Below are 24,366 nucleotides of genomic sequence, written 5' to 3' on the forward strand. Positions count from 1 at the left end.
GCGGTTGAAAAACGAGTTTTCATGACTCCAACCTAAGTGTATGTAAACTTCCGACTTCAACTGTATGTATGTATGTATGTATGTATGTGTGTATGTTCAGTAATACGCTTTGGCATTTACAACCTGGTGCCCAAATGACTGGCACATTGCCCTCCTGCCCTATCCTTCATTAGACTGAGTTGAGCTCGTGTCCTGGGGCTTGTCTAGTGGGTAGCACCCCCCAATGCCTTTCAGCACATTACGCTTGTATTCGTGTGGGATTGAATCCCAGTCCCACCACAAAACATCTATTTTTTAACTGTCCTGTCAGTCTCTATAACAATAAAACATTATTACAAAATGGTGTGTGTAGACAGACACTGACCTCTCCTGCTCCAGTCTCATCCTCAGTGTTTCTTCCTCTGAGGCTTGCAGCTCTTCCGGCCTCCACTTGCTTGACCCTTTAAGCTCAATTTTCTCTCCGTCCTTGCGATGTTTACCAAACCTGAAACATAAATGAATTCAGCAGACAATTTTACCAAAATGGCTTCGATTTGGGTATTTCTATGTGTGCATCCCAAATGGCACCCCTAACACACTCCTTTTAACCAGAGCCCTATTGGATCTGGTTAAAAGTAGTACACTTTATAGGGAATATAGAATATATTGCCATTTGGGACACATTCAAACAGTTCCCCCAGAGATAATAACTAGTAAACTACTAATGGTGATCAACTCTGCCACTCTCTCCAACTTACTTCTTATAAAAACGCCAAATGTTTAGCTCTCAACTTTTACATTCTACTTGACTGAGTTTTCCTAGGCTAACTCAGAGGGAAATTGGCCAGCAGAGTCTCAGAGAGTGAGAAACAGAGCGGAGCGAAATACAGCAGGGGGAGGTCTATTGCCTGATTAATTGATCAACAAATGGCCTCAAATGTAGCATAAAGTGGTTGACAGTGATGTGTAGGTGTTAATATTGAGAATTGTCCTATTTATCACAGAGACAGCGGGTGACAGTTTCTCTTTCCACGCCAGTGGCTTCCATTAAGTCTCCTTAAACACCAGCCACGTCCCAATATTAATTGGGACTCCAAAATGGTACCCTGTTCCCCTTATAGTGCACTACTTTCAACCAGAGCCCCTATGTATCTAGGGAATAGGGTGCCATTTGGGACACAGTGGAGATTTATGACAGGAGGCACTACTGAAACTTTGAGATGAGGACATTCATCATGACAGAAGGGCATTTAATATTCTTAATATTCTGCGCACAGAACCCTTATCACTTCTCTGCTCACGAGTTCAACACCACTGATAATATGGGAATTTACAAGAGATATTTGAACTAAAGAAGCAGGCGACTTGAGACTTCAAGTTCAACGGCTCTGAGAAAAAGCGTCAACAGAGAGAAAGAGAGCGAGAGAAAGAGAGAAAGGGAGAGAGACTGCATTGCTTTATATATTTGCGGTCAAGTTATTTTCTCAGATAAAGAATGTCCATGAGAAGATAACGATGAGCCACGGCAGTTTAACATCAAACGACAGAGATATGAGATGGACAGACAGAATGCATTGCAATCACATAAGACGCATTTCAAATTCATCTTGATGTGATAAGGTCTGGCTTGACAGTCTGACTATAGCACAGCTCGAAACCTTTCATGAGTTACAGTTCTTCACTTTACTACACCGTAGCATTGAAAAACCAACCATATTGACAAATCCACACGTGTGTGTGTGTGTGTGTGTGTGTGTGTGTGTGTGTGTGTCTGGGCAGTGGCCATTTTGAGGAGGCTGCAAAGCGAGCAGATTGGGTGTTGCTTTGAGTCCAAGTGTTGATTGGTGTAGAGTAGGAGAGGGAGGATGCTGTGGTCCGATGGTAATGAGGTTTTGATTGGGCTGCAGTGTGTGTGTAAGTGCGTGGAGCCCAGAGAACTGAGAGGGTCAGCTCTGACTAGCCTCTGTCTGGTGTCTCTGTTTAGAGAGCGACTAACAACACACTCCAACCAGACCTGTGTTATTCAAAGTTATTTCAAATACTTTATCTGGGCTTGATTAAAGTGTGTGTGTGTAACTACTGACAGTGCTCAGGTCAATAATGATTCTAATTTTCCCTGCAATAATAGCAGCCAAACAATTCAAGCTTCCAGAAACCTTTAAGCCAAACACATCTGATCTGCATATCTGACAGGAGCTCCTTATTATTTTATACTATCGGCATTCTCTGTCAGAACCACTTTTGTACACTACTTTTACTAAATAAGTAGTGCACTATATATAGCGAATAGGGTGCTATTTGGGACATAACCTCCGTCAAAACCACTAGGAATAAATAATGTATGCATCATTGGCATCTCAGAGACCATCTCAGACAATCAGATGAAAGGCATGACCCACTTATAATGGTGGGTAAAAGACTGGTAGAGGAGAATGGAGAGTGTGTATGTGTGCGTACGCGTCCTACCTGAACATGTCTCCCAGGCCTTTCAGCATGCCTTTCTTAGCCTTGTTCTTGCTGTCCTTCTCTTTGTCCTTCTGTTTCTTTTTGTCATTCCCACCCTTGTCCTTCTCGTCTTCATCGGTGCGGTTGCCGTTGACCAGCGGTCTCTCGGTGTTAGGCAGTGGCGTCAGATCCGCCACGGTGGACACAGAGTCGCGCCCAGACCGAGAGCTCTCCTCGGTGTCCTCCTCCACTGGACAGACAGTAACAGAACGTTTTATATTGCTGGAATCTTTAAAGAAGAAATGGTCTTTGAATCTTTGATCTTGAATCCTTACTTTTAATACACACAGGTAACTTGAACTTTAGCATTAATTGTGTGTAGATATCAATGGAAGATAGAGTATGTGTGAAAGTATTTGGCTTTTGGTCAGCTAATATTTCTATCCAATATAATTATATCTTACATGTCTCCTGAACTACGATCTGTCCAATAGATGTCTATCTTACGGAGGTACACAACTATTCAAAAGTTTGGGGTCACTTAGAAATGTCCTTGTTTTTGAAAGAAAAGCACATTTTTTGTCCATTAAAATAACATCAAATTGATCCGAAATACAGTGTAGACATTGTTAATGTTGCAAATGACTATTGTAGTCGGAAACGGCTGTATTTTATGGAATATCTACATAGGCGTACAGAGGCCCATTATCAGCAACCATCATTCCTGCGTTCCAATGGCACGTTGTGTTAGCTAATCCAAGTTTATCATTTTAAAAGGCTAATTGATCATTAGAAAGCCCTTTTGCAATTATGTTAGCACAGCTGAAATCTGTTGTTCTGTTTAAAGAAGCAATAAAACTGGTCTTCTTTAGACTAGTTGAGTATCTGGAGCATCAGCATTTGTGGGTTTATTAATGATCAATTATCCTTTTAAAATGTAGATATTCCATTAAACAATTGTTTAAAAAAAAAAATCTGCCATTTCTAGCAACAATAGTAATTTACAACATGAACTATGCCTACACTGTATTTCTGATCAATTTGATGTTATTTTAATGGACAAAATGATACATTTTTTTCAAAAACAATGACTTTTCTAAGTGACCCCAAACTTTTGAACGGTAGTGTATGTCCAACAGAAGTCTATCTTATGGAGATTTGTCCAACAGAAGTCTCTTACATGTCTCCATGTCCTCATCGTCATCCTCTGTAGCGGCTGGCCTGTCGTATGACTTGTCGATGGCAGCCCGGAAGCTCTCATTGCAGCCCCGCCCCCTGATGATGCGTGGGCGTGGCCTGTGGAAGGGCATGTCACCGTTCAGCGTTACCTCGGCAACGGCTGTCTGTAAACTCTCTAGAGAGCTGGACTTCTTGAGGCCTAAGAAAGGACCCACGTCCCTGGTGGAAGACCCTGGGGAGGAGCAACAGTATCAAAACTTACTTATTTGATTAAGCTATGAGGGAACTAAAGGAGATTGTATTTTTTTAATGCAGGGCTGTGTTCAACTAAAGCACCTTGTTATTTTACTTGACTACCCGTGAGTTGAAATGAAAACTTGGATGGAGCTCACACTAACATGTAACCAAAACAGGTTGTGTTGCATTGAAAAAAGTGGAATAACTTTTACAAATGATAGTGTTTTGGCTAAAGCCTAGATAAGAGTAAGTCCCACAAATGCAAATCTGGACCTTATATTTTTCCTCTCTAATCAGGGACTGATTTAGACCTGGGACACCAAGTGGGTGCAATTAATTATCAGGTAGAACAGAAAACCAGCAGGCTTCGGGCCTCGTAGGGTCAGAGTTGAGTACCCCTGTAGGTCTACAGTACATCTCTTGTCCATCACTCACAGGTTGAGGGGGTATTGTAGATAAATAAAATGTAGAGTGGTATGGAGGCGTGGAGAGGATGTGTCTCAAATGGCACCCTATGTAGTGCATTACTTTTGACCAGGACCCTTATAAAAGTAGTGTACTATACACAGAATAGGGTGCTATGTGCATTGCAACCAGAGAGTGGGATGGATTACCTCAGGGGAACAGCCCAGCTGACTCTACAGCCCTCTAAACCACAGAGTATACTGTAGCAGAGCTACTGGAACTGGGTAAACAAGAGGCCCGGGGAGCTAATACTAGTAGTGCTTTCTATAGGGAATAGGGTGCCATTTGTGACGCAGGCCTGTTGTTTCTAGCCTCCAGTTCAAGACTACATCCACTAAATATTTGTAAAACACGATTTTTGTTCATCGGAAAAATACATTGCACGATAACCACTCAATTACAATTTAAATTGTGGAAATGTAATTTCACCCTAATAACTATTATTATAGGCTAATATATTTCAGGCTATTTTCTTAAGCGTTTCAAGGGTTATTTTGTCTGCCCGGCCCCTGTGCTACACTCTCCTCCTTTAATCTACACATTCACTCCGAGCTAAAGCAGCAATGAGGCATGGTCCATTTAGCAGGCCCAAAACAAATCCCAAATCCTGGGAAAATGATCACAGTGACAGCCTGGGAGAGGGAGTGACGTCCCATAAAGTTCTGGTCAAAAGTAGTGCACTATAGGGAATAGACATAGCATAGCCTGCGAGAGGTGGGACACAATAGCCTGGGCCAGAGGGCCATACTCCTCCACTGATTGGCTATAGGACATTTTTGACACAGACTGTATCCACATGTTTGTCCACTAGGTTAGTAGAGGGCAATGGAGAGGTGTTTGCCCACTGTTATACAGCTCCCTAATGGACAATAGCAACAGTTATTCCTTCAAACTTTCCAAGACGTTTCCAGTCGATTACGTGCCTACATGTGCAACTCCAGTGGGTCCTATAGTCACACAGGGATTCTCAAATGGCACCCTATTCCCTACATAGTGCACTACTTTTGACCAGAGTTCCATGGGCCCTGGTCAAAAGTAGTGCACTATAAGGTTTAGGGTGCTATTTGGGACTCTTCCAGGGTATTCCCTGTTTGACATTACTCCTGACTGCAGGGTGATTGATACCTGTATTTATTATCATAAGGGAGCACCACCGATCTCTGTACGACCCACGTTATCTTCAGTTTGAATAGGGTGGCGGTCTGTATAAATACGCCTAGTACAGATATGTAGAAGGCTGGAGGTTGCCAGGTCTGACTATCTGAAACTCCATCTCAAACAAACCGCTGCCTGATGTTCTTGACTCACGCCGTCTGTCAGAGGTCTGAATTCATGTCATTTTTAAGACTACCACCGAGGTGTGACTGGGCTGCTGACTGAAGACTAAAACCAAATGAATGTGGTTTGATGCATGAAAGCCCATCAGCCGCTGCTTCAGTGAGACGTTAAGAGGACAGGACAGCCTGATGAAAATTAATAGGCACCAGCCCTGCTTGTTCAGGCTGCAATGTATTCAATTTACCGCCTTCCACCTTCGCTCCACTTCTCACTCCCAGCCAAGCAGCCACAATATCCACGGCCACCCACATTGAAGCGTGGGGCAGATTCCCAAATGGAACTCTATTCCCGAAATAGGACTCATAGGGCTCTGGTCAAAAGCAGTGCACTAAATAGGAAATAGGGTGCCATTTGGGATGCATACCAGGTATCTCTCTTGCAAGTGACTGCTCAGACAATATTTGGAGAAAACAAGGGACATTAATGACATATTTAGTCTCGTTCATGTGTACAGTAGTTCTACCAGACTGCTTCTATTTCCTGATGGTTCCCTTCATTTTTCCTGCTTCACTGTGGCGTACATTCTGCTAAACCCATTTCTTTCTCTTGCTTTCACTGTGCCTTTCAGCTAAATCCCATCCTTCGAAGGAACTTCTATTTAGAGGTGGCTGTGAAAACACACAGCTGACAATGACGGATGACTTGCTGTCAGTTTGCAGCCCAGCCAAGGACAGAGCGTTCTCTTTCTCTTGCTCTCTCTCAATCTATCGCGCTCTCAGTCTCTCCCCCTCCTCACATCCCCATCCACAGAACAATTAGCAGTGCTACCGTGTCTTAAGAAAAATCACTGCCAAGTCCATATTCACCCACCCACAATTCCACCACAATGACCTCAAACTGTCTCAAGGTTCTTTGTATTCTATTCTCTTCTCATAGTGAGGTGGTAGATTCTAAAGCAGGTCTGGATTTGCAGGATGGAATGTGGGTAGCAACTGGAATGGATGAGGTGTCCGTTCTCCCTCAGTGACATGTCACTCCTTACCTGGTGTGTTCTCTTTGCGAGGGGTGAGGTTAATCTCGTCGGCTACTGTTAAAGGGGGGCAATACACATTTAGGATTGGTTAGTGAGCACATTCCACATGCAAACATTCCAGCAATGTTACTGTACAGTGCGTACATCACATATTTGGGCAACTTCAAGGGCAATCAGATACCATGCGAGGCACAGACAGAAAGACAGGGAAATGGAGGGGTTTAGGATAGCAATCAGAGCTATTGTGATATAAACAGTGCAGGACTACAATAATTCAGTGGGGATCAGAAGCAGATTAGATATAGACTATGTCCCAAATGGAACCCTAATCTCTTGATAGGGCATTACTGGTCAAAAGTAGTGCACCACACACACACATATAACAGGGTGCCATTTGGGACGCAGGCATAGTGTGGGTGAGGTGGAAGACTGTCAGCCAAAGCGATCAGGAAGGTTTAATGTCATCTGAAGTGAGCTGAAACCTTATTCTGAGGTGTGCAGCCTGTTTGATGTCACATAAAAAAGGCAGAAATGCATCACACGTGGATTACAGAGTAAAAGCCACAAATATCAGGGTGTCTTACAGATGCAATTAACAATGAGTGGGTATGTAGGGTCTTCGGAAAGTTCTCAGAACACTTGACTGTTTCCACATTTTGTTACGTTACAGCCTTATGCTAAAATGGATTGTTTTTTTCCTTCAATCTAGACACCATACCCCATAATGACAAAGGAAAAACTGTTTTTTGCTTTGTCATTATGAACTAAAATATGACATCTTTAGGATCTCTCTGTACTTTGCTCCGTTCATCTTTGCCTCAATACTGACTAGTCTCCCAGTCCCTGCCGCTGAAAGACATCCTCACAGCATGATGCTGCCACCACCATGCTTCACCGTAAGGATGGTGCCAGGTTTCCTCCAGACGTGATGCTTGGCATTCAGGCCAAAGAGTTCAATCTTGGTTTCATCAAACCAGAGACTCTTGTTTCTCATGGTCTGAGAGTCTTTAGGTGTTTTTATTAAACTCCAAGCGGGCTGTCATGTGCCTTTTACTGAGAAGTGGCTTCCGTCTGGCCACTCTACCATAAAGGCCTGATTGGTGGAGTGCCGTAGAGATGGTTTTCCTTCTGTAAGGTTCTCCCATCTCCACAGAGTAACTCTAGAGCTCTATCAGAGTGACCGTCAGGTTTTCTTGGTCACCTCCCTGACCAAGGCCCTTCTCCCCCGATTGCTCAGTTTGGCCAGGCGGCCAGCTCTAGGAAGAGTCTTGGTGGTTCCAAACTTCTTCCATTTAAGAATGATGGAGGCCACAATTTAATATACCACAGGGTAGACTCCAATAAAGTTGTAGAAACATCAAGGATAATCAATGGAAACAGGATGCACCTGACCTCAATTTTGTGTCTCATAGTAAAGGGTCTGAATGCTTATGTAAATAAGGTATTTATGTTTTTATAAATGTGCAAAAATGTCTAAAACCCTGTTTTCACTTATCATTATGTGGTATTGTGTGTAGATTGTTGAAAATTGTCATTTATTTAATGAATTTTATAATAAGGCTGTAACGTAACAATGTGGAAAAAGTCAATGCTTCCGAAGGCACTGTATTTACAGTAAATATACAAAAGTATGTGGACACCCCTTCAAATGAGTGGATTCTGCAATTTACGCCATGGCCGTTAAAATCAAGCACCCAGCCAAGCAATCTCCATAGACAGGCCATTCTACTGCCAATGTCTTATTGAAGAGCTCAGTGACATTCAACACGGCACCGTCATAGGATGACACTTTTCCTACAAGTCAGTATGTAACATTTCTGCCCTGCTGGAGCTGTCCCGGGTTAACTGTAAGTGCTGTTATTGTGAAGTGGAAACATCTAGGAGCAACAACAGCTCAGTCGAAGTGGTAGGCCACACAAGTGCACAGAACAGGACTGCCAAGTGCTGCACGTAGAGCGTAAATATAGTCTGTCCTCGGATGCGACACTCACTACCGAGTTCCAAACTGCCTCTGGAAACAACGTCAGCACAATAACTGTTTGTTGGGAGCTTCATGAAATGGGTTTTCACGGCTGAGCAGCCGCACACAAGCCTAAGATCACCATGCGCAATGCCAAGCATCTGCTGGAATGGTGTAAAGTTCCCCGCCATTGAACTGGAGTGATGAATCGCGCTTCACCATCTGCCAAATGGGTTTGGCGGATGCCAGGAGAAAACTACCTGCCCCAATGCATAGTGCCAACTAACGTTTGGTGGAGAAGGAATAATGATCTGTGGCTATTTTTCATAGTTCGGGCTTGGCCCCTTAGTTCCAGTGAAGGGAAATCTGAAAGCTACAGCATACAATGACATTCTAGACGATTCTGTGCTTCAAGCAGTTTGGGCAATGCCCTTTCCTGTTTCAGCATGACAATGCCGCCGTGCACAAAGCGAGGTCCATACAGAAACGGTTTGTCATGATTAGTGTAGAAGACCTTGACTGGCCTGTACAGAGCCCTGACCTCAACCCCCTCAAACACCTTTGTGATGAATTGGAACACCAACTGAGAGCCAGGCCAAATCTCCAAACATCAGTGCCTGACCGCAATAATGCTTTTGTGGCTGAATGGAAGCAAGTTCACGCAGCAATGTTCCAACATCTAGTGGAAAGCCTTCCTTGAAGAGTGAAGGCTGTTATAGCAGAAAAGGGGGGCCAACTCCATATTAATGTCCATGACTTTGGAATGAGATGTTCGACAAACAGGTGTCCACATACTTTTGGTAATGTAATGTATGTGCCTAATTTGGGTATTCCTAACCATTCAGAGGGCTGGTTTCACAGACACAGAGGACTAGGGCTTAATCTCTCTGGTAAACCGACCTAAAACATTGTGCCATTGGTTCCAGGAGGATCTGACCTATAGGGTGTCAATGAGAGGTAGGAAAGGGACATAGGTGGATGTTTGGGTTAGTACCTAGATCCATGCTCTTGGACTTGCGTGTCTTGATGATCTCCAGCTGACCGGCATCTCCAAACTGCTTTGTCCGTTTCTCAGACATGCTCTGTCTGCCGAAGCCCTCCCTCTGAAAGGCTCCGTCTGGGTCGGTGTCATCAGGGCTCAGAGGGCTACAGGAGGAGAGGGGGGAAGGCAGTGATGGAGAGAGACAACGACAGACAAAGTAAGTGAAAGTGAGGGAGAGGATAAAGGATAGAGAAAGAGAGAGAAAGGACAGAGGGAAAGAGAAGGACAGGATGAGATTATTCTCGTGCAAATCAAACAGTCATCATCAATGTCTTCCAATCATCAAATCAAGCCACTGCAGCTCTTCGAGTCAGGACCATACCTGAGGAGCCACTGATTACAGCAGAGACCAATTTGACTGGGCTGGCCCAGTTACAATCACCACCCACTCAGACCATCCTAGCCCCACTGATGGGAACTGACTGGGCCTCCTCATCACATGGTGGCAAAAGCCCTTCACGTCCAGGCTACTACCCAAATGACACCCTATTCGTATTTACAGGACTACTTTTGACCAGGGTCATTGGGCTCTAGTAGTGCACTATATAGGGAAAAGGGTGTCATTTGGGATGCAGTCCCAGTTAAGTGGGTAGCAGGTTTTCTTTCAAAATCAGATGCTTCAGCAAACATAGGAGACACATTGACCTTATGTTTCAACATAGAGTATAAAGAAAAATATATACCTACAGTGTATTTCAGAATTTCAGAAAGAAACAGTGGAAGAAACAGTGGAATCTTTTGAACACACAGTACTAGGTCTAAATTGCTACAACTGAAATAATACTAGCATTTCATTGCGAAACCTTAGCAAAACATGGTCCCGATTATCAAAACAAATGTTAAGCGTGACACACTAACAGCTGATATACACAGAAACCCTAAGCGGTGTTCGTGGAGATGAAATGTGTGTCGTGTGTTTGACTGAGGTAACAGAAGGTAATGAGCCAGTGCTGAAATAAGTCCCAAATGGCACCCTACTCCCTACGTAGTGCACTACTTTTGACCAGGGACCATAGGCCACTATGTAGGGAGCCATTTGGGACTTTGTCCTCTCACCTCTCATTCTGAATTTGAATCTCTTTGGCCCAGTGGGGAGGGACCCCCACGTCGTCATGTGAGCTGGAAGACGATTGGTCAGAGAGATGGGTAGGAAGTACTGGCAGCCTATCGTCTTCGATGATGACTGTGTCGTCCTGGGGCATGTTGACTGTAGGGGAGAGCTGGTAGTTACCTATAGGACAAAACAGAGAAGCATGATTGGAGAAGGCTTTGATATACATCACACAATAAACACATTTAAAGCGTTCATTTGATATTCATTGAACATTTAATTCTTTGATATAACACGTAACTAATTTACCACAATACATGCTTTCATTTAAAAGCAGACCCAGAGTGAAATTCTCAATCAGTTCCTATTTAAAATCACCATGCTGTGTTTGGCAGCATCTGGCATGACATTGCCAAGTGTCATTATAGTGTGCTTAATGCAAGCTGTGGCATTGTGAAAAACTGAAAACTATTGACTTTGGCACACTCACCGAGCAAGGCAAAAAACCTTCCCCTTTCTTTGTGTCCAACAGAGGGATTTAAAAACACATTGCTATGCAATGCATGACGCTATCCTGTCTTTGGGGGTAACTGAGCATCTGAAGAAGGGTGGTTTCAATGCTGTATAATAGCACTCCACAATGACGGAGAGAAAAGTTTGTGTTAGGAATCTGTTTGGGTCTCATGGCAGGAATACAGGACTTTCCACCCGGGACGTGAGGCCTTGCGCCAGGGTTAGTGTTTGTTTCTCATATCCTTTCACACTGAGAATCTGTGTGGTACTAAATATAACCATAGTTCCACACTGCCCGGCCAGCTAGCATGGCTGGATTGATGAATCGTGGTGTGCTGAAAGTTCATAGACTCACCAGTCTCAATAGCAACCAAAAGGTCGCTGGTTTGAATCCACGATCATACTACGTGAAAAATCTGTCGATGTGCCCTTGAGCAAGGCACTGAAACCAAATTGCTACTGTAAGTAACTCTGGATAAGAGCGTCTGCTAAATGACTACAATGTAAATAGAGCAGAGGGACTGTGTGTGTGTGTGTTTGTGCGTGCATGCTTGCGTAAATGTAGAGTGTTGTTCCTGTCGTCTCTATCCCTGCTGTGTGTGTGTGTGTGTGTGTGTGTGTGTGTGTGTGTTTTCGGGGAACTCTGGTGTGTGTGAGCCCTAAAGCAGTGTACATCGGTCTTCTAAGGCAGTGGGTCTAAAACCACTCCTCCCGGACCCCCCCAGACGTTCTCCTCGCGGACCCCCAGACGTTCTCCTCTCGGACCCCCAGACGTTCCACAACTTTGTTGTAGCCCTGAACTAGCTCACCTGATTCACCTAGTCAAGGGCTTGATGATTAGTTGACAAGGCTCAATGGCTCTGTAATGAAACACGACTGTAGGTGAGTAGGAATGAAGGTGGCAGGCACCGAGTAGACCAATGAATAAATCTACTTCTGTTCATGCTTTTTTTCTAGAAGCAATCAACTTTTTTGGCAGGCATCCATCCATACCTAAGAATGTTATTATGGGTCCCAAATGGCACCCCATTCCCTTTATAGTACACTACTACTCTATGGGCCCTGGTCAAAAGTAGTGCACTATATGGGAAATAGGATGGCGTTTGAGACTTACAAATTCTTTTGTAGACCAATCCAAGGTCACTATTTTACCAACAATGGTGAGCAGAACTCAAAGCACCTGACTCGGTGGGATTTATTTATTACACTTTCATTACAGTTTACAGTAGCCCTAATAAAAATAGACATCGCGACAAAGGAACAATAGTTGCAGCGTCTTTACAGAATTGTCTCGTCTTCAGTAAAAGCAATTATCAGATACTTTATGTGGCAACATGCCGGTGAATACTGAACAGGAGCAGGATTTAATAGCCGAGAGGAATGCCAAGCCAGATTAAATGGGAGATAGAGTCTGGAGGTGAGAATAATTAGGCGAGGGATGCAGGAAAATGAGGGTTTTATTTTGCTACTGTCCAAGTCCATCTGCATAATTCACATAAGCAGGGAAATTGCCTTCGGTCCACTTCTTGAAGAACGAGCCGTTGCCTAAAGATGAGAATAATTAACTCAAGAAACATCTAATCCTCTAATTGTCATAGCAGTGGGGTAGGCCTGCACAACAATAGGAAAATGATCAGAGAAATCAGGCGAAGCCAAACCGGGTGTTAAGTCTTAACTAAAACAATACAACTAACTCATTATGCCATTGTATTCTCAGGATATATTTAGCAACATCATCAAGTCGAGCTTAGAAGTGTTGAGGTACAAAGTGATATGTATTTATTCAGTTTAGAATTTTGGACGCACTGTTTTTTTAAACTAGCTAGTCCACACGTATTCCTGCTGCCTGGTCTGACTGTAATCTGAACGCAGCACAGTCTCTCCTGGCCCATAGACTACTACTGAACTACTGTGGGGAATAAGGTACCATTTGAGACAAACATCTTCCTTCATCCCATCTCTTAAACAACGCCAGTGAATTAAATACTGGCTTATAAAGGGCTTTAACTCTATTCCAATCTGACATTAACACAAAGCCTCACTGGCAATTCCTAACTCTAGGCCTGCCAAGACATATGGAGAAATAAGCTTAGCTAAATAAGCATCGCTATGAATCAAAGTCAAAGTTAAAACATTTGCTTTTCTAACCAGAATGACTCAAATTTAAGGCCCACAAGTGAGGCACACAACCGAGATGAATATCTATACTTTTGAGGAGATGGGAAATGTTGTCCATCAATGGGCTGTACGGTGCATTCTGGGTGATTCTGATACAAGGAGCACTCTCCTTCAAGGAGTGAATGGGAGTCTATTGAGCACTAGCTCAGACAAAACATTAGCACAAATTACATCAACAAGAAGTTAAACATTGCAAAAAGATGTCCAATAATGAACTTGCTATCATGACATCAAATCAAATCAAATTTTATTTGTCACATACACATGGTTAGCAGATGTTAATGCGAGTGTAGCGAAATGCTTGTGCTTCTAGTTCCGACAATGCAGTAATAACCAACAAGTAATCTAACTAACAATTCCAAAACTACTGTCTTGTACACAGTGTGAGGGGATAAAGAATATGTACATAAGGATATATGAATGAGTGATGGTACAGAGCAGCATAGGCAGATACAGTAGATGGTATCGAGTACAGTATATACATATGAGATGAGTATGTAAACAAAGTGGCATAGTTAAAGTGGCTAGTGATACATGTATTACATAAGGATACAGTCGATGATATAGAGTACAGTATATACGTATGCATATGAGATGAATAATGTAGGGTAAGTAACATTATATAAGGTAGCATTGTTTAAAGTGGCTAGTGATATATTTACATGACGTACTTTCAAGGAAAATAGGCACTTTTCTTGACATATACACTGACTTTGAGAAGGGATTGAGTAACGATTAGCGTAGCAACCACGTGACGCAGCATGAAAACGTGAACACAATTCATCGACAGTCTACTGGGTGGGGCGTTATAGGTTCCTTCATTCATTGGATTCCTAGCTCTTTTCTATAATCAAATCAAATTTATTTATATAGCCCTTCTTACATCAGCTGATATCTCAAAGTGCTGTACAGAAACCCAGCCTAAGACCCCAAACAGCAAGCAATGCAGGTATAGAAGCACGGTGGCTAGGAAAAACTCCCTAGAAAGGATCTCTGGCATCGGCACCATGCAATGCATCCTGGACTAAAGAGGCAGACAAAACGGGAAAAAGTTGAGACAAATATGATCAATAGCTCATTCAATAGAAGACATCCTCCCAAGTTATGACATCAGTCAGTATTGAAATCTATGATGGACTATCACGGTGCTACGTCATACAGGACGGATTTCTCCCTGCAACTCAAGGCCAACAACTCAGATACACATTGAATTACCCAGGAAATTGATAGTACATCACTCAGAGATGCACAAAAACGATATAACATTCAAAATGGGTGAACCTTTCCTTTAAGAAAATGAGTTTAGGGCTACTCCAATAGAGAAAGTAGTACATTCCCCTGCGGCCCCCAATGTGTGTGTTTACAGTAGATTAAATGATCTGCGACCACCTGGTTTGCCAACACAGGAAATGGAGTAACTGACTGTGCTATGAGTTCAACTTTCAGTAGATCTTAATGTCTCGGAAAATGTACGGGAAAAGGTCAGACAATTTACAGCTCAGGGCCCTTGTATGGTGTAGTGCAGACCTTCTGATTGATTCAGTGGTTTGTGTGCTCTGTGAATCCCTGAGCTCTCTGTTTGGAGTCTGCCTGTTCTGTCAGCTCCTCAGGCTGACCCTGAAAGAGAGGAACAGTACTGTTTGTGTAACCAAACTGTGTGTGTGTCCGTACTGTGTGTGTGTGTGTGTGTGTGTGTGTGTGTGTGTGTGTGTGTGTGTGTGTGTGTGTGTGTGTGTGTGTGTGTGTGTGTGTGTGTGTGTGTGTGTGAGGGCCTTGGGCTGACAGACAGACAGAACAGCAGGCAGTTTGATGGGAGGACAGCTTTTAAATGGTTCGTTCACAACTGCGCCACAGAGATTCAATCAATCACAGGTTTTAGATACCAGCCAGCCAACCAACCGCTAGGCCAGGTGTTACAACAGAAGATGGTGCTGCACCTATTCCAGTCCACCCAGTTTGGTAACAGAATGAAGGCACAAACAGCACAAACCGCCATTCTGTTTGCAAACGTTGCAATTTTCTGTGGAAATTGTTCAAACTAGTCCTTGTGCATAGAGCTGTATGGTTTGTTTAACTTTGGAATCATTGGTTATTGTTTGACATACATTTTAAACTCAAAGATCTGAGTCAATGTCACTGTTACCATGGAATTGCCTTCTAATATTATGCATGGTTAGACGTGAATACTTTTTTAGCCGTATGAATAATCAAACTGTGTCCTATTAGTTCTGTTTTAATTAATAGGGCTTTTTAAAAAGAAAGTAACACACATCTCAGCTTGGCTCAGGTGTAAATTGGCTCTTATCAACCCTGTTAGTTTACAGTTTGTAGAGTGTGATGTGTGAATGACAAGAGCTGGCATTAACCCAGCAGTAAGGCTGTGAGAGGATCTGGTGCTAACCCAGCAGTAAGGCTATGAGAGGATCTGGTGCTAACCCAGCAGTAGGGCTATAAGAGGATCTGGTGCTAACCCAGCAGTAAGGCTATGAGAGGATCTGGTGCTAACCCAGCAGTAAGGCTATGAGAGGATCTGGTGCTAACCCAGCAGTAGGGCTATGAGAGGAGCTGGTGCTAACCCAGCAGTAAGGCTGTGAGAGGAGCTGGTGCTAAACCAGCAGTGAGGCTGTGAGAGGAGCTGGTGCTAAACCAGCAGTGAGGCTGTGAGAGGAGCTGGTGCTAACCCAGCAGTAAGGCTGTGAGAGGAGCTGGTGCTAACCCAGCAGTAAGGCTGTGAGAGGAGCTGGTGCTAACCCAGCAGTGAGGCTGTGAGAGGAGCTGGTGCTAACCCAGCAGTAAGACTGGGAGAGGAGCTGGTGCTAACCCAGCAGTGAGGCTGTAAGAGGAGCTGGTGCTAACCCAGCAGTGAGGCTGTGAGAGGAGCTGGTGCTAACCCAGCAGTAAGACTGGGAGAGGAGCTGGTGCTAACCCAGCAGTGAGGCTGTGAGAGGAGCTGGTGCTAACCCAGCAGTAAGGCTGTGAGAGGAGCTGGTGCTAACCAAGCAGTAAGGCCGTGAGAAGAGCTGGTGCTAACCCAGCAGTAAGGCTGTGAGAGGATCTGGTGCTAACCCAGCAGTAAGGCTGTGAGAAAATCTGGTGCTAACCCAGCAGTAAGGCTATGAGAGGAGCTGGTGCTAACCCAGCAGTAAGGCTGTGAGAAGCTATTGGGGGGACCTGACTCACCCATCATTCGGCCCATTAGTGTCTGCCGTGGCATCAGGTTGTCGTCCAGGCCCTCTATGCCTCCGTACAGGGAGTGGGAGATCCGCCGCTCCCTGTCGTCCAGCAGGGTGGAGTTGAGGGTCTGCTCCGGTCCCAGGGGGCTCCCAGAGGCCTCCAACTACACATACAGAGGCATTGGGAAGACCGGCACAATCAATACATTGGACGAAGGAATCCTTATTATACTGGAAATGTGCAGTATGAGACAGAAATTCTCCCTTAAGTACATTTGGATTAAATCTTGATATTAGAGCTCGTGTTTTGTCATTCTAGCTCAAAGCCACAACCCTATTATGGCTATTTCACTCACTGTGGGATTGCAGCAGCAATTACAGCTAAACCTAGAGATGATCCATCACCCCGTCTGTGAGGGACCGGTTGCACCGGTAGACACAGGCAAGTCTCATGCTACATAGCCCCAGCACCACCACAGCTAGGCTAGCTAGATAAATGACAGACCTGTAGAGGCAGGTTAGGTTCATGCTACATAGCCCCAGCACCACCACAGCTAGGCTAGCTAGATAAATGACAGACCTGTAGAGGCAGGTTAGGTTCATGCTACATAGCCCCAGCACCACCACAGCTAGGCTAGCTAGATAAATGACAGACCTGTAGAGGCAGGTTAGGTTCATGCTACATAGCCCCAGCACCACCACAGCTAGGCTAGCTAGATAAATGACAGACCTGTAGAGGCAGGTTAGGTTCATGCTACATAGCCCCAGCACCACCACAGCTAGGCTAGCTATATAAATGACAGACCTGCAGAGGCAGGTTAGGTTCATGCAACATAGCCCCAGCACCACCACAGCTAAGCTAGCTAGAAAAATGACAGACCTGTAGAGGCAGGTTAGGCAGGCAGGGTCATGCTAATATTATCCACAACACCACCACGACCATGGTTAGGATAGCTTGATAAATGACTATGGATTTTCAATAGGTGTTAAGATGCCTGCTGAGAACATTCCCCCACAGGAGAGCAGCAAGGTGCCACTTTCCTCAAGGGGCTATCTGACACACCACTGTTTATTGGCCAAATAGGTAATTTACTGCCTTGGACACTTTTAAACACACATGACTGAGGAGCTGGGGAGGAAGTGGGGGTGAATGTGTGTGGACCATAGAATTACATGGAATCAATAGAATCTCTATGGTGAGGATGCCCTCATTGTTTGCACTTAGAATCTCCTCTCTCACAGATTTTAACTATACACGCTGATATCCTGACACATATTAAGCCAAGTCCAAGTGTAAAACGCATTCACAGTGGAGAGACTCTTAATTTAAAGAACTTCCTAGTCCAGGACTAGTTTAATGAGTTTGGGAAACCAGCCATAGAAGTGCAACGGTTTCTGTATTCATGGCTCAAGGTGAAGAAAATGACTTATTAGCATGAAGACTGATGTGCATCACAACAAGAGGAAATGTCATCAGTGAATAATCAACCCATAGCGCCTTCATTTCCTACGTTTGATAAACGTGCTGATAACAGAGACAGGTGTGATACAGGCAGGTTCAGTTCATTTAATGCAGAAACTGCACAACATTCACCAAGTAGACCTGGCTGCTCCCTCAGCTAGTAAAATGAGAGTAAAAACAGGTGTAGAAGTAGGAGTAAAAACAGGTGTAGAAGTAAAAACAGGTGTAGAAGTAGGAGTAAAAACAGGTGTAGAAGTAAAAACAGGTGTAGAAGTAGGAGTAAAAACAGGTGTAGAAGTAGGAGTAAAAACAGGTGTAGAAGTAAAAACAGGTGTAGAAGTAAAAACAGGTGTAGAAGTAGGAGTATAAACAGGTGTAGAAGTAGGAGTAAAAACGGGTGTAGAAGTAGGAGTAAAAACGGGTGTAGAAGTAGGAGTAAAAACGGGTGTAGAAGTAGGAGTAAAAACGGGTGTAGAAGTAGGAGTAAAAACGGGTGTAGAAGTAGGAGTAAAAACAGGTGTAGAAGTAGGAGTAAAAACGGGTGTAGAAGTAGGAGTAAAAACGGGTGTAGAACCAAATGACTGGGGGTGGAGATCTGGAAAATTATTTCTAGAGAGGTCAAATGCCTACAGACTGTTGGAAGTCAGCCTGTCTTTACTTTAAATTAGATGAATGAAACGGGCTGCAGAGTGGAGGGCATATCGTTTGTACATGTGTGCCTGTCAACAAATCACTGCTCTACTCATTGCATAGTCCATCCTATAATTAAACTGGTGCTAGGCTGAACTCTATTGGGTCAGAAATGTGATTAAGGCATTTGTCCGAATAGAATAGCCCTGCGTGGGGGTTTAGTACTGAGGAAATAGCAGTTCAGATTCAGAACAGTTTGCCACTGATTATTACCCTAAAGAGGTCAAGTTAGGAGGATAAGTCAGAAAGAGAGGGATGGTGTGAGTTGATGGGAGACAGGAGTACAACCTTTCCATCAAGCTGTGCCACATGAATGTCTAGGACCTTGGTCGAGTTCCACTATGGCTCAAATACGTCACACATTCTGTGGACTGCAAGAAAAATGTATCAATAAAGTATCCTTCTATATAGACACCTAGAACCATAATGCTCTAGTCTAAGCCACCCCCACAGCTGTACCCGTGATGCAGATATTGATGAGTCTTCCCGTGTGTGTGTACCTCATAGCCAGTGTTCTCTGCTCTGCTCTCACCCTTGGCTTCTCCACAGCACAGCCTGCAACCTGACGGCAGCGCATGGCTTAGCACTTAGCCCCCGCTCTGCTTCCAATTACCAGCTGCACCATGGGAAATCACAGGTCTGACATGTACTGTAGCAAGAGGCACACAGTACACACTACAACAACCAAATCCACCGTTGCAGAGTAGACACAGCTCTCCAATAGATAAGTGATCAAGCCAGGATGGAGTATGTAGAAATATTATGACATTGAAATGTGGAGGGAAGGCGGTAGAGAGAAAGAGAGAGGGAGCGAGCAAGGGACAGAGTGAGTCTGCAAGTGTATCAACATAACATTTAAATGAAAAAAAGTAATGTGTAACTTGGATGGCCAGTCGTCACTAATTCCCCCAGCATGCCTCGGGACATGGAGGCTAAGAGGAGAGCAAGGCTGCCTCCCAAATTGCACCCTATTCACTCGCTCAGTGTTTCCCACCTCCAGTCCTACAACACACATTGTTGTTTTAACCCGGGACAAAAACAGCAGATTCAACTTATTGAGGGCCTGATGATTATTTGGCAAGTTGAATGAGGTGTGCTTGTCCGGGGATTCGACAACGTGTACTGTTGGGGGTACTGGAGGACTGGAGTTGGGAAACACTGCAATACATAGTACTTTTCTTGACCAGAGCCCTATCGATCATGTTTAACAGTATTGCATTAAATAGGGAGCCATTTTGGGATGCAGTTCATGTCATATGAACTGCTGTGACCCAACCGGACTAGCTGATCTTTCATCATATTCCTAACATAGCTCTCTAGTCCAGAATAGTGGCTTTGGAATTTAACACGGAGAATACATGTGGGAGGGTGCACTATCAAGTGTTTTTGAAAAAGTGTATAAAAAAAAAGATTAAAAAAAGACCAGTCTTGAGAGAAATATCAAAAGGTATCATGACAGTGTGACGGGTGGTCTTTATCTTATTCAGGAACATTGTGCATTTTAATAAAAATTACACACCATTTTCTGCTAAAGAAATGCATATAGAAAACAGAATTCATGAATCTTTAATTTGACAATTGAACGAGAAAAAACAAACAATACATTAGCAATGGCAGTGACTGAGGAAAGAAGAATGGAGCCACACTGCTCTCAGACGCTGCCTCCAAAGCCTCCAACAAGCCTAACATCACACATAGACACCCTGTGGGTTAAAAAACGTATTTCAGCATACAAGCATGTTAGTCAGTGGAGGCTGGTGAGAGGAGGACGGCTCATAGTAATGGTTGGAAAGGAATGCATGTTCTTATGCGTTTGACACCTTTCCATTCATTCTGTTCCAGCAATTACTATGAGCCCACCCACGGCTGGTGTTAGTCGTATAATCTCCACAGCTTTAATTAAGCAATGGTCAGGCCTACCTCATTGCGTTTAGTGACCCTCCTGGCCACAATCAGCTGAATCATCCCCCGCTTGTTGCCCTCTACCGACATGGACTTCCTTAGCGTCTCCATGGCTTCCTGGTTGGTCTTGCCTAGCAACGACTCCCCGTTCACCGCTATCAGCTGGTCATTGACCCGCAGCCTTCCATCCTGTTCACGCAGGATATGACAGGTAGGATGAGAATCAGTCAACATGCACAATCAGGCTGTTCAATGCATTAGCACTATAATGTTAGCCTGGTCCCAGATCTGTTTGTGTTCTTGCCAACTCCTTGTCACACCAGGTCACTTAATTCCATAAGGAGTTGGCAAGAGCTCAGAAACAGGCAACTGTACTGGCAGTAGAATAATGAATAGCAGAAAAAGCAATGAAGTTGTATCTCTGTCAAATTAGACAGAACAGCTATCAGAACTGCTAGACATAAGATGCTAATAGGATGGTTAGTCTGGTATATTTGTATTTATTAAGGATCCCTATTAGCTGATGCCAAGGCTGCAGCTACTCTTCCTGGGGTCCAGAAACATTAAGGCAGTTTAATACTATTTCAAATATGACATGACGTGACATTTCACAACACATTAAGCGTGTCCCCTCAGGCCACTACTCTACAATACATGTGTATGTGTGTGTAGAGTGCGTGTCTTATGTGTATGTGCCTGTGTGTGTGTGTGTCTCTTCACAGTACCCACTGTTCCATAAGGTGTGCCTCCCAGAGACTGTTCTGGACTTGGGGATCGTGAAAACACTGGTGGCATGTCTTGTGGGGTATGCAAGGCTGTCTGAGCTGTGTGCTAGTAGTTTAAACTTCTTATAAAAACAAGTAGTGATGAAGTCAATCTCTCCTCCACTGAGCCTTGAGAGATGTACATACATATTATTCATTTTAAATCTCAGAGTACATTTAAGGGATAGCTGTGCTGCCCTGTTCTGAGCCAATTTTTATTTTCCCCGAGGAACAGTAATCCAGGTGCGACAAAACTAGGGCCTGTAGAACTTGCCTTAATGATAGTATTAAGAAGGCAGAGCAGCACTTCAATATGGACAGACTTCTCCCCATCTTAGCTACTGTTGTATTAACATATTTTGAACATGACAGTTCACAATCCAGGGTTACTCCAAGCAGTTTATTCTCCTCAACTTCCTCAATTTCCACATTATTATTTTTAAGTCTAGAGAATGATTTGTCCCAAATACAATGCTTTTAATTTGAAATATTTAGGACTAACTTATTCCTTGCCTCCCATTCAAAAACTAACTGCAACTCTTAAAAATAAAATAGGTAAAATAGGTACTCCTTGTTGTGATTTCACTCGCTGTAGTAGCTGACGTGTATAGACACACTGGCTTTACTCAAAGCCAGTGACATGTTATTAGTAAAGATTGAAAAAAGTAATGGGCCTAGGCAGCGGCCCTGGGGAATTCCTGATTCTACCTGGATTATGTTGGTTGAGGTTTCCATTAAAGAACACCCTCTGTGTTCTGTTAGAGAGGTAACTCATTATCCACAATATAGCAGGGGGTGTAAAGCCATAACAAGTTATTCCATCAGCAGACTATGACCGATAATTTCAAAAGCTGCACTGAAGTCTAACAAAACAGCTCCCCCAATCTTTTTATCATCAATTTCTCTCAGCCAATCAGTCATTTGAGTAAGTGCATGCTTGTTGAACATTCTTCCCTAAAGGTGTGCTGAAAGTATCTTGGCAATATGTTTACAGTAAAATAGCACTGTATCTGGTCAAACATAATATTTTCCAAATGTTTACTAAGGGTTGGTAACAGGCTGATTGGTTGGCTATTTGAGCCAGTAAAGGATGCTTCACTATTCTTGGGTAGGGGAATTAGCTTCCCTGCAGACACATACTTTCTAGTCAGCTTAGATTAACGATATGGCAAATAGGAGTGGCAATATCGGCCACTATTATCCCCAAAATACCATATTATTGATTACTTGTATGAGCATGAAAACTTGCACATTAGTTCAAATGAAAGGTGAGAGATGAGACTCACCTTGCAGGCAGCTCCCCCGTTGATGATGGACTTGACGAAGATGCCCAGGTCAGAGTGGTTCTCCTTGGAGCGGTTGCCCTTGACGCTGACCCCTAACCCCGCCGACCCGGAGTCACTCAGAGGGATCTCAAAGGTCAGGAACTCCCTGGTACCATCCGGGGTCAACACCAGGTCATCCTCCTCAATCTTCTAGAACAGAGAGGGAGGGAGGACTGTGTTACTGGTCATTGTTGCTACTGTGCAATCTACTATTAGAAACACAGGATTAGCGGAAAGCCCTGCTTACATCTGAAGTTGGTTTCAGAAGAGACGATACAAATGTACAATACAGATGTGACCGTGAGAGTTCGTTGGGCCAAGGATACATACTAACGTTACCATAGGTCATATGTGAACAGTGGCTCCATTGGCTATCATAATGAAACACAATTGACAGGAGAATATAGGTATGGAGTGTCCATTGGCTCAATTCTGTGACCACCTTTCAGGCCCCAACACAGCACTAAATAATGTACAGTGCATTTCCTACACAGAAACAGACACTATATCACAAAATGCAACAGGTGCTTGAACCTCATTGAACAAAAAAGCTATTCTCTCTGCCTTGTCAATTGACAGCTGTCCTTTGAATAAATCTGCACACTTAACTACTGGAAATTATGTGCATGTGTAATGAATGCAGTCATAATCAAGCTCAGTGTCAGACATTCATTAGCTTCCATTGTTTGCAGAGAGAGATCGGATTACTTTGTGGAGAGAGCGGGCGAGGGAAGAGCGCAAGAGAAGAGAAAGAGGAGAAGGAGTGAGAATTAATTCAGGTGGAACAACAGCAGAATTGCCTCTCCTCCCCTCTTCTTCCCCCCTCTCCAAGACTGCATGCTGCTTTGTATTCCACAGGGTGAATCAACCTTAAGCAGGGGGAGAATCCCCCCCCCGCTACACCCCTGGCCTCACCCCTGGTCGCTCTGAACAGCATCACCTGAAGCTATTAGAGAGGTGCTCTCAACTTTCCCACAAACCTGTCTATTTGATGACATTGTAAAGTCACTTGGAAACAAATTAAAAGCGCAGCGAGGAGAGAAGGCGCTGGAGGATGTAATTGCTGGAGCGAACCCATGCGTGGAGAGCACTGTTGGCTGCCCTTTTTAAAGCAGCTCTCTCTTTCTCTGCCTGAGACTGGACGCTGATAGTGCATGAATATCAAACACCTGGGATAATAGACAGACAGGAGTCCAGGCAGACTGACATGGAGGCGTGTGCCTGCATGCGTGCGCACTAAGAGAAACTCACAGCATGGAGTACAAACTGCACACACTCACTTACACAGGAGTGAAGTCATAGTCAGACTCCACATGGAGCGGGCCAGTGAGTGATTAAACACAGTGGAACTGTGAGCAAAGACAAGGAGCACCTCTCAATGAATTATGTGATGCTAACATGCAGGTAACGTATCTTTTAATATCTCCATCTTTAAGGCATATTCACAAATAGCAACTGTCCCTACCAAATCCTCCTAAACACACACACCACCTCTCAGATGGTGCATTACACACACCAGTTGGCCTAAAAAGTTGGTCCACGAGATTAGAATTATTTGAGATTAGAATGAAACTCCACAGCCATCCATACTAGAGGTCGACCGATTCTGATTTTTCAACGGCGATACCGATTATTGGAGAACAAAAAAAGCCGATACCGATTAATCTGTCGATTTTTCAAATGTATTTGT

At 43.9% G+C, this 24,366-nt stretch overlaps 1 protein-coding gene across 5 annotated transcripts in view; it reads right to left on the bottom strand.

Annotated features, from left to right (window-relative positions):
• Positions 1–24,366, bottom strand: part of LOC139376031 (partitioning defective 3 homolog) — a 226,215-nt gene that overhangs the window by 64,929 nt on the left and 136,920 nt on the right. For 2 of the 5 annotated variants that reach the window (XM_071118112.1, XM_071118111.1), the window contains exons 14-22: positions 22,638–22,826; positions 20,606–20,776; positions 16,541–16,697; positions 10,675–10,849; positions 9,571–9,722; positions 6,626–6,670; positions 3,605–3,835; positions 2,446–2,674; positions 365–484 (exon numbers count right to left, since the gene is read on the bottom strand). In XM_071118112.1, the coding sequence (XP_070974213.1) occupies positions 365–484; positions 2,446–2,674; positions 3,605–3,835; positions 6,626–6,670; positions 9,571–9,722; positions 10,675–10,849; positions 16,541–16,697; positions 20,606–20,776; positions 22,638–22,826 (1,469 nt within the window). The remainder of the gene's footprint in view (positions 1–364; positions 485–2,445; positions 2,675–3,604; positions 3,836–6,625; positions 6,671–9,570; positions 9,723–10,674; positions 10,850–16,540; positions 16,698–20,605; positions 20,777–22,637; positions 22,827–24,366) is intronic. The other 3 variants (XM_071118114.1, XM_071118113.1, XM_071118115.1) reach the window with 2 other exon arrangements.

This window comes from Oncorhynchus clarkii, chromosome 20 (assembly GCF_045791955.1).
Source record: "Oncorhynchus clarkii lewisi isolate Uvic-CL-2024 chromosome 20, UVic_Ocla_1.0, whole genome shotgun sequence".
NCBI lineage: Eukaryota > Metazoa > Chordata > Actinopteri > Salmoniformes > Salmonidae > Oncorhynchus > Oncorhynchus clarkii.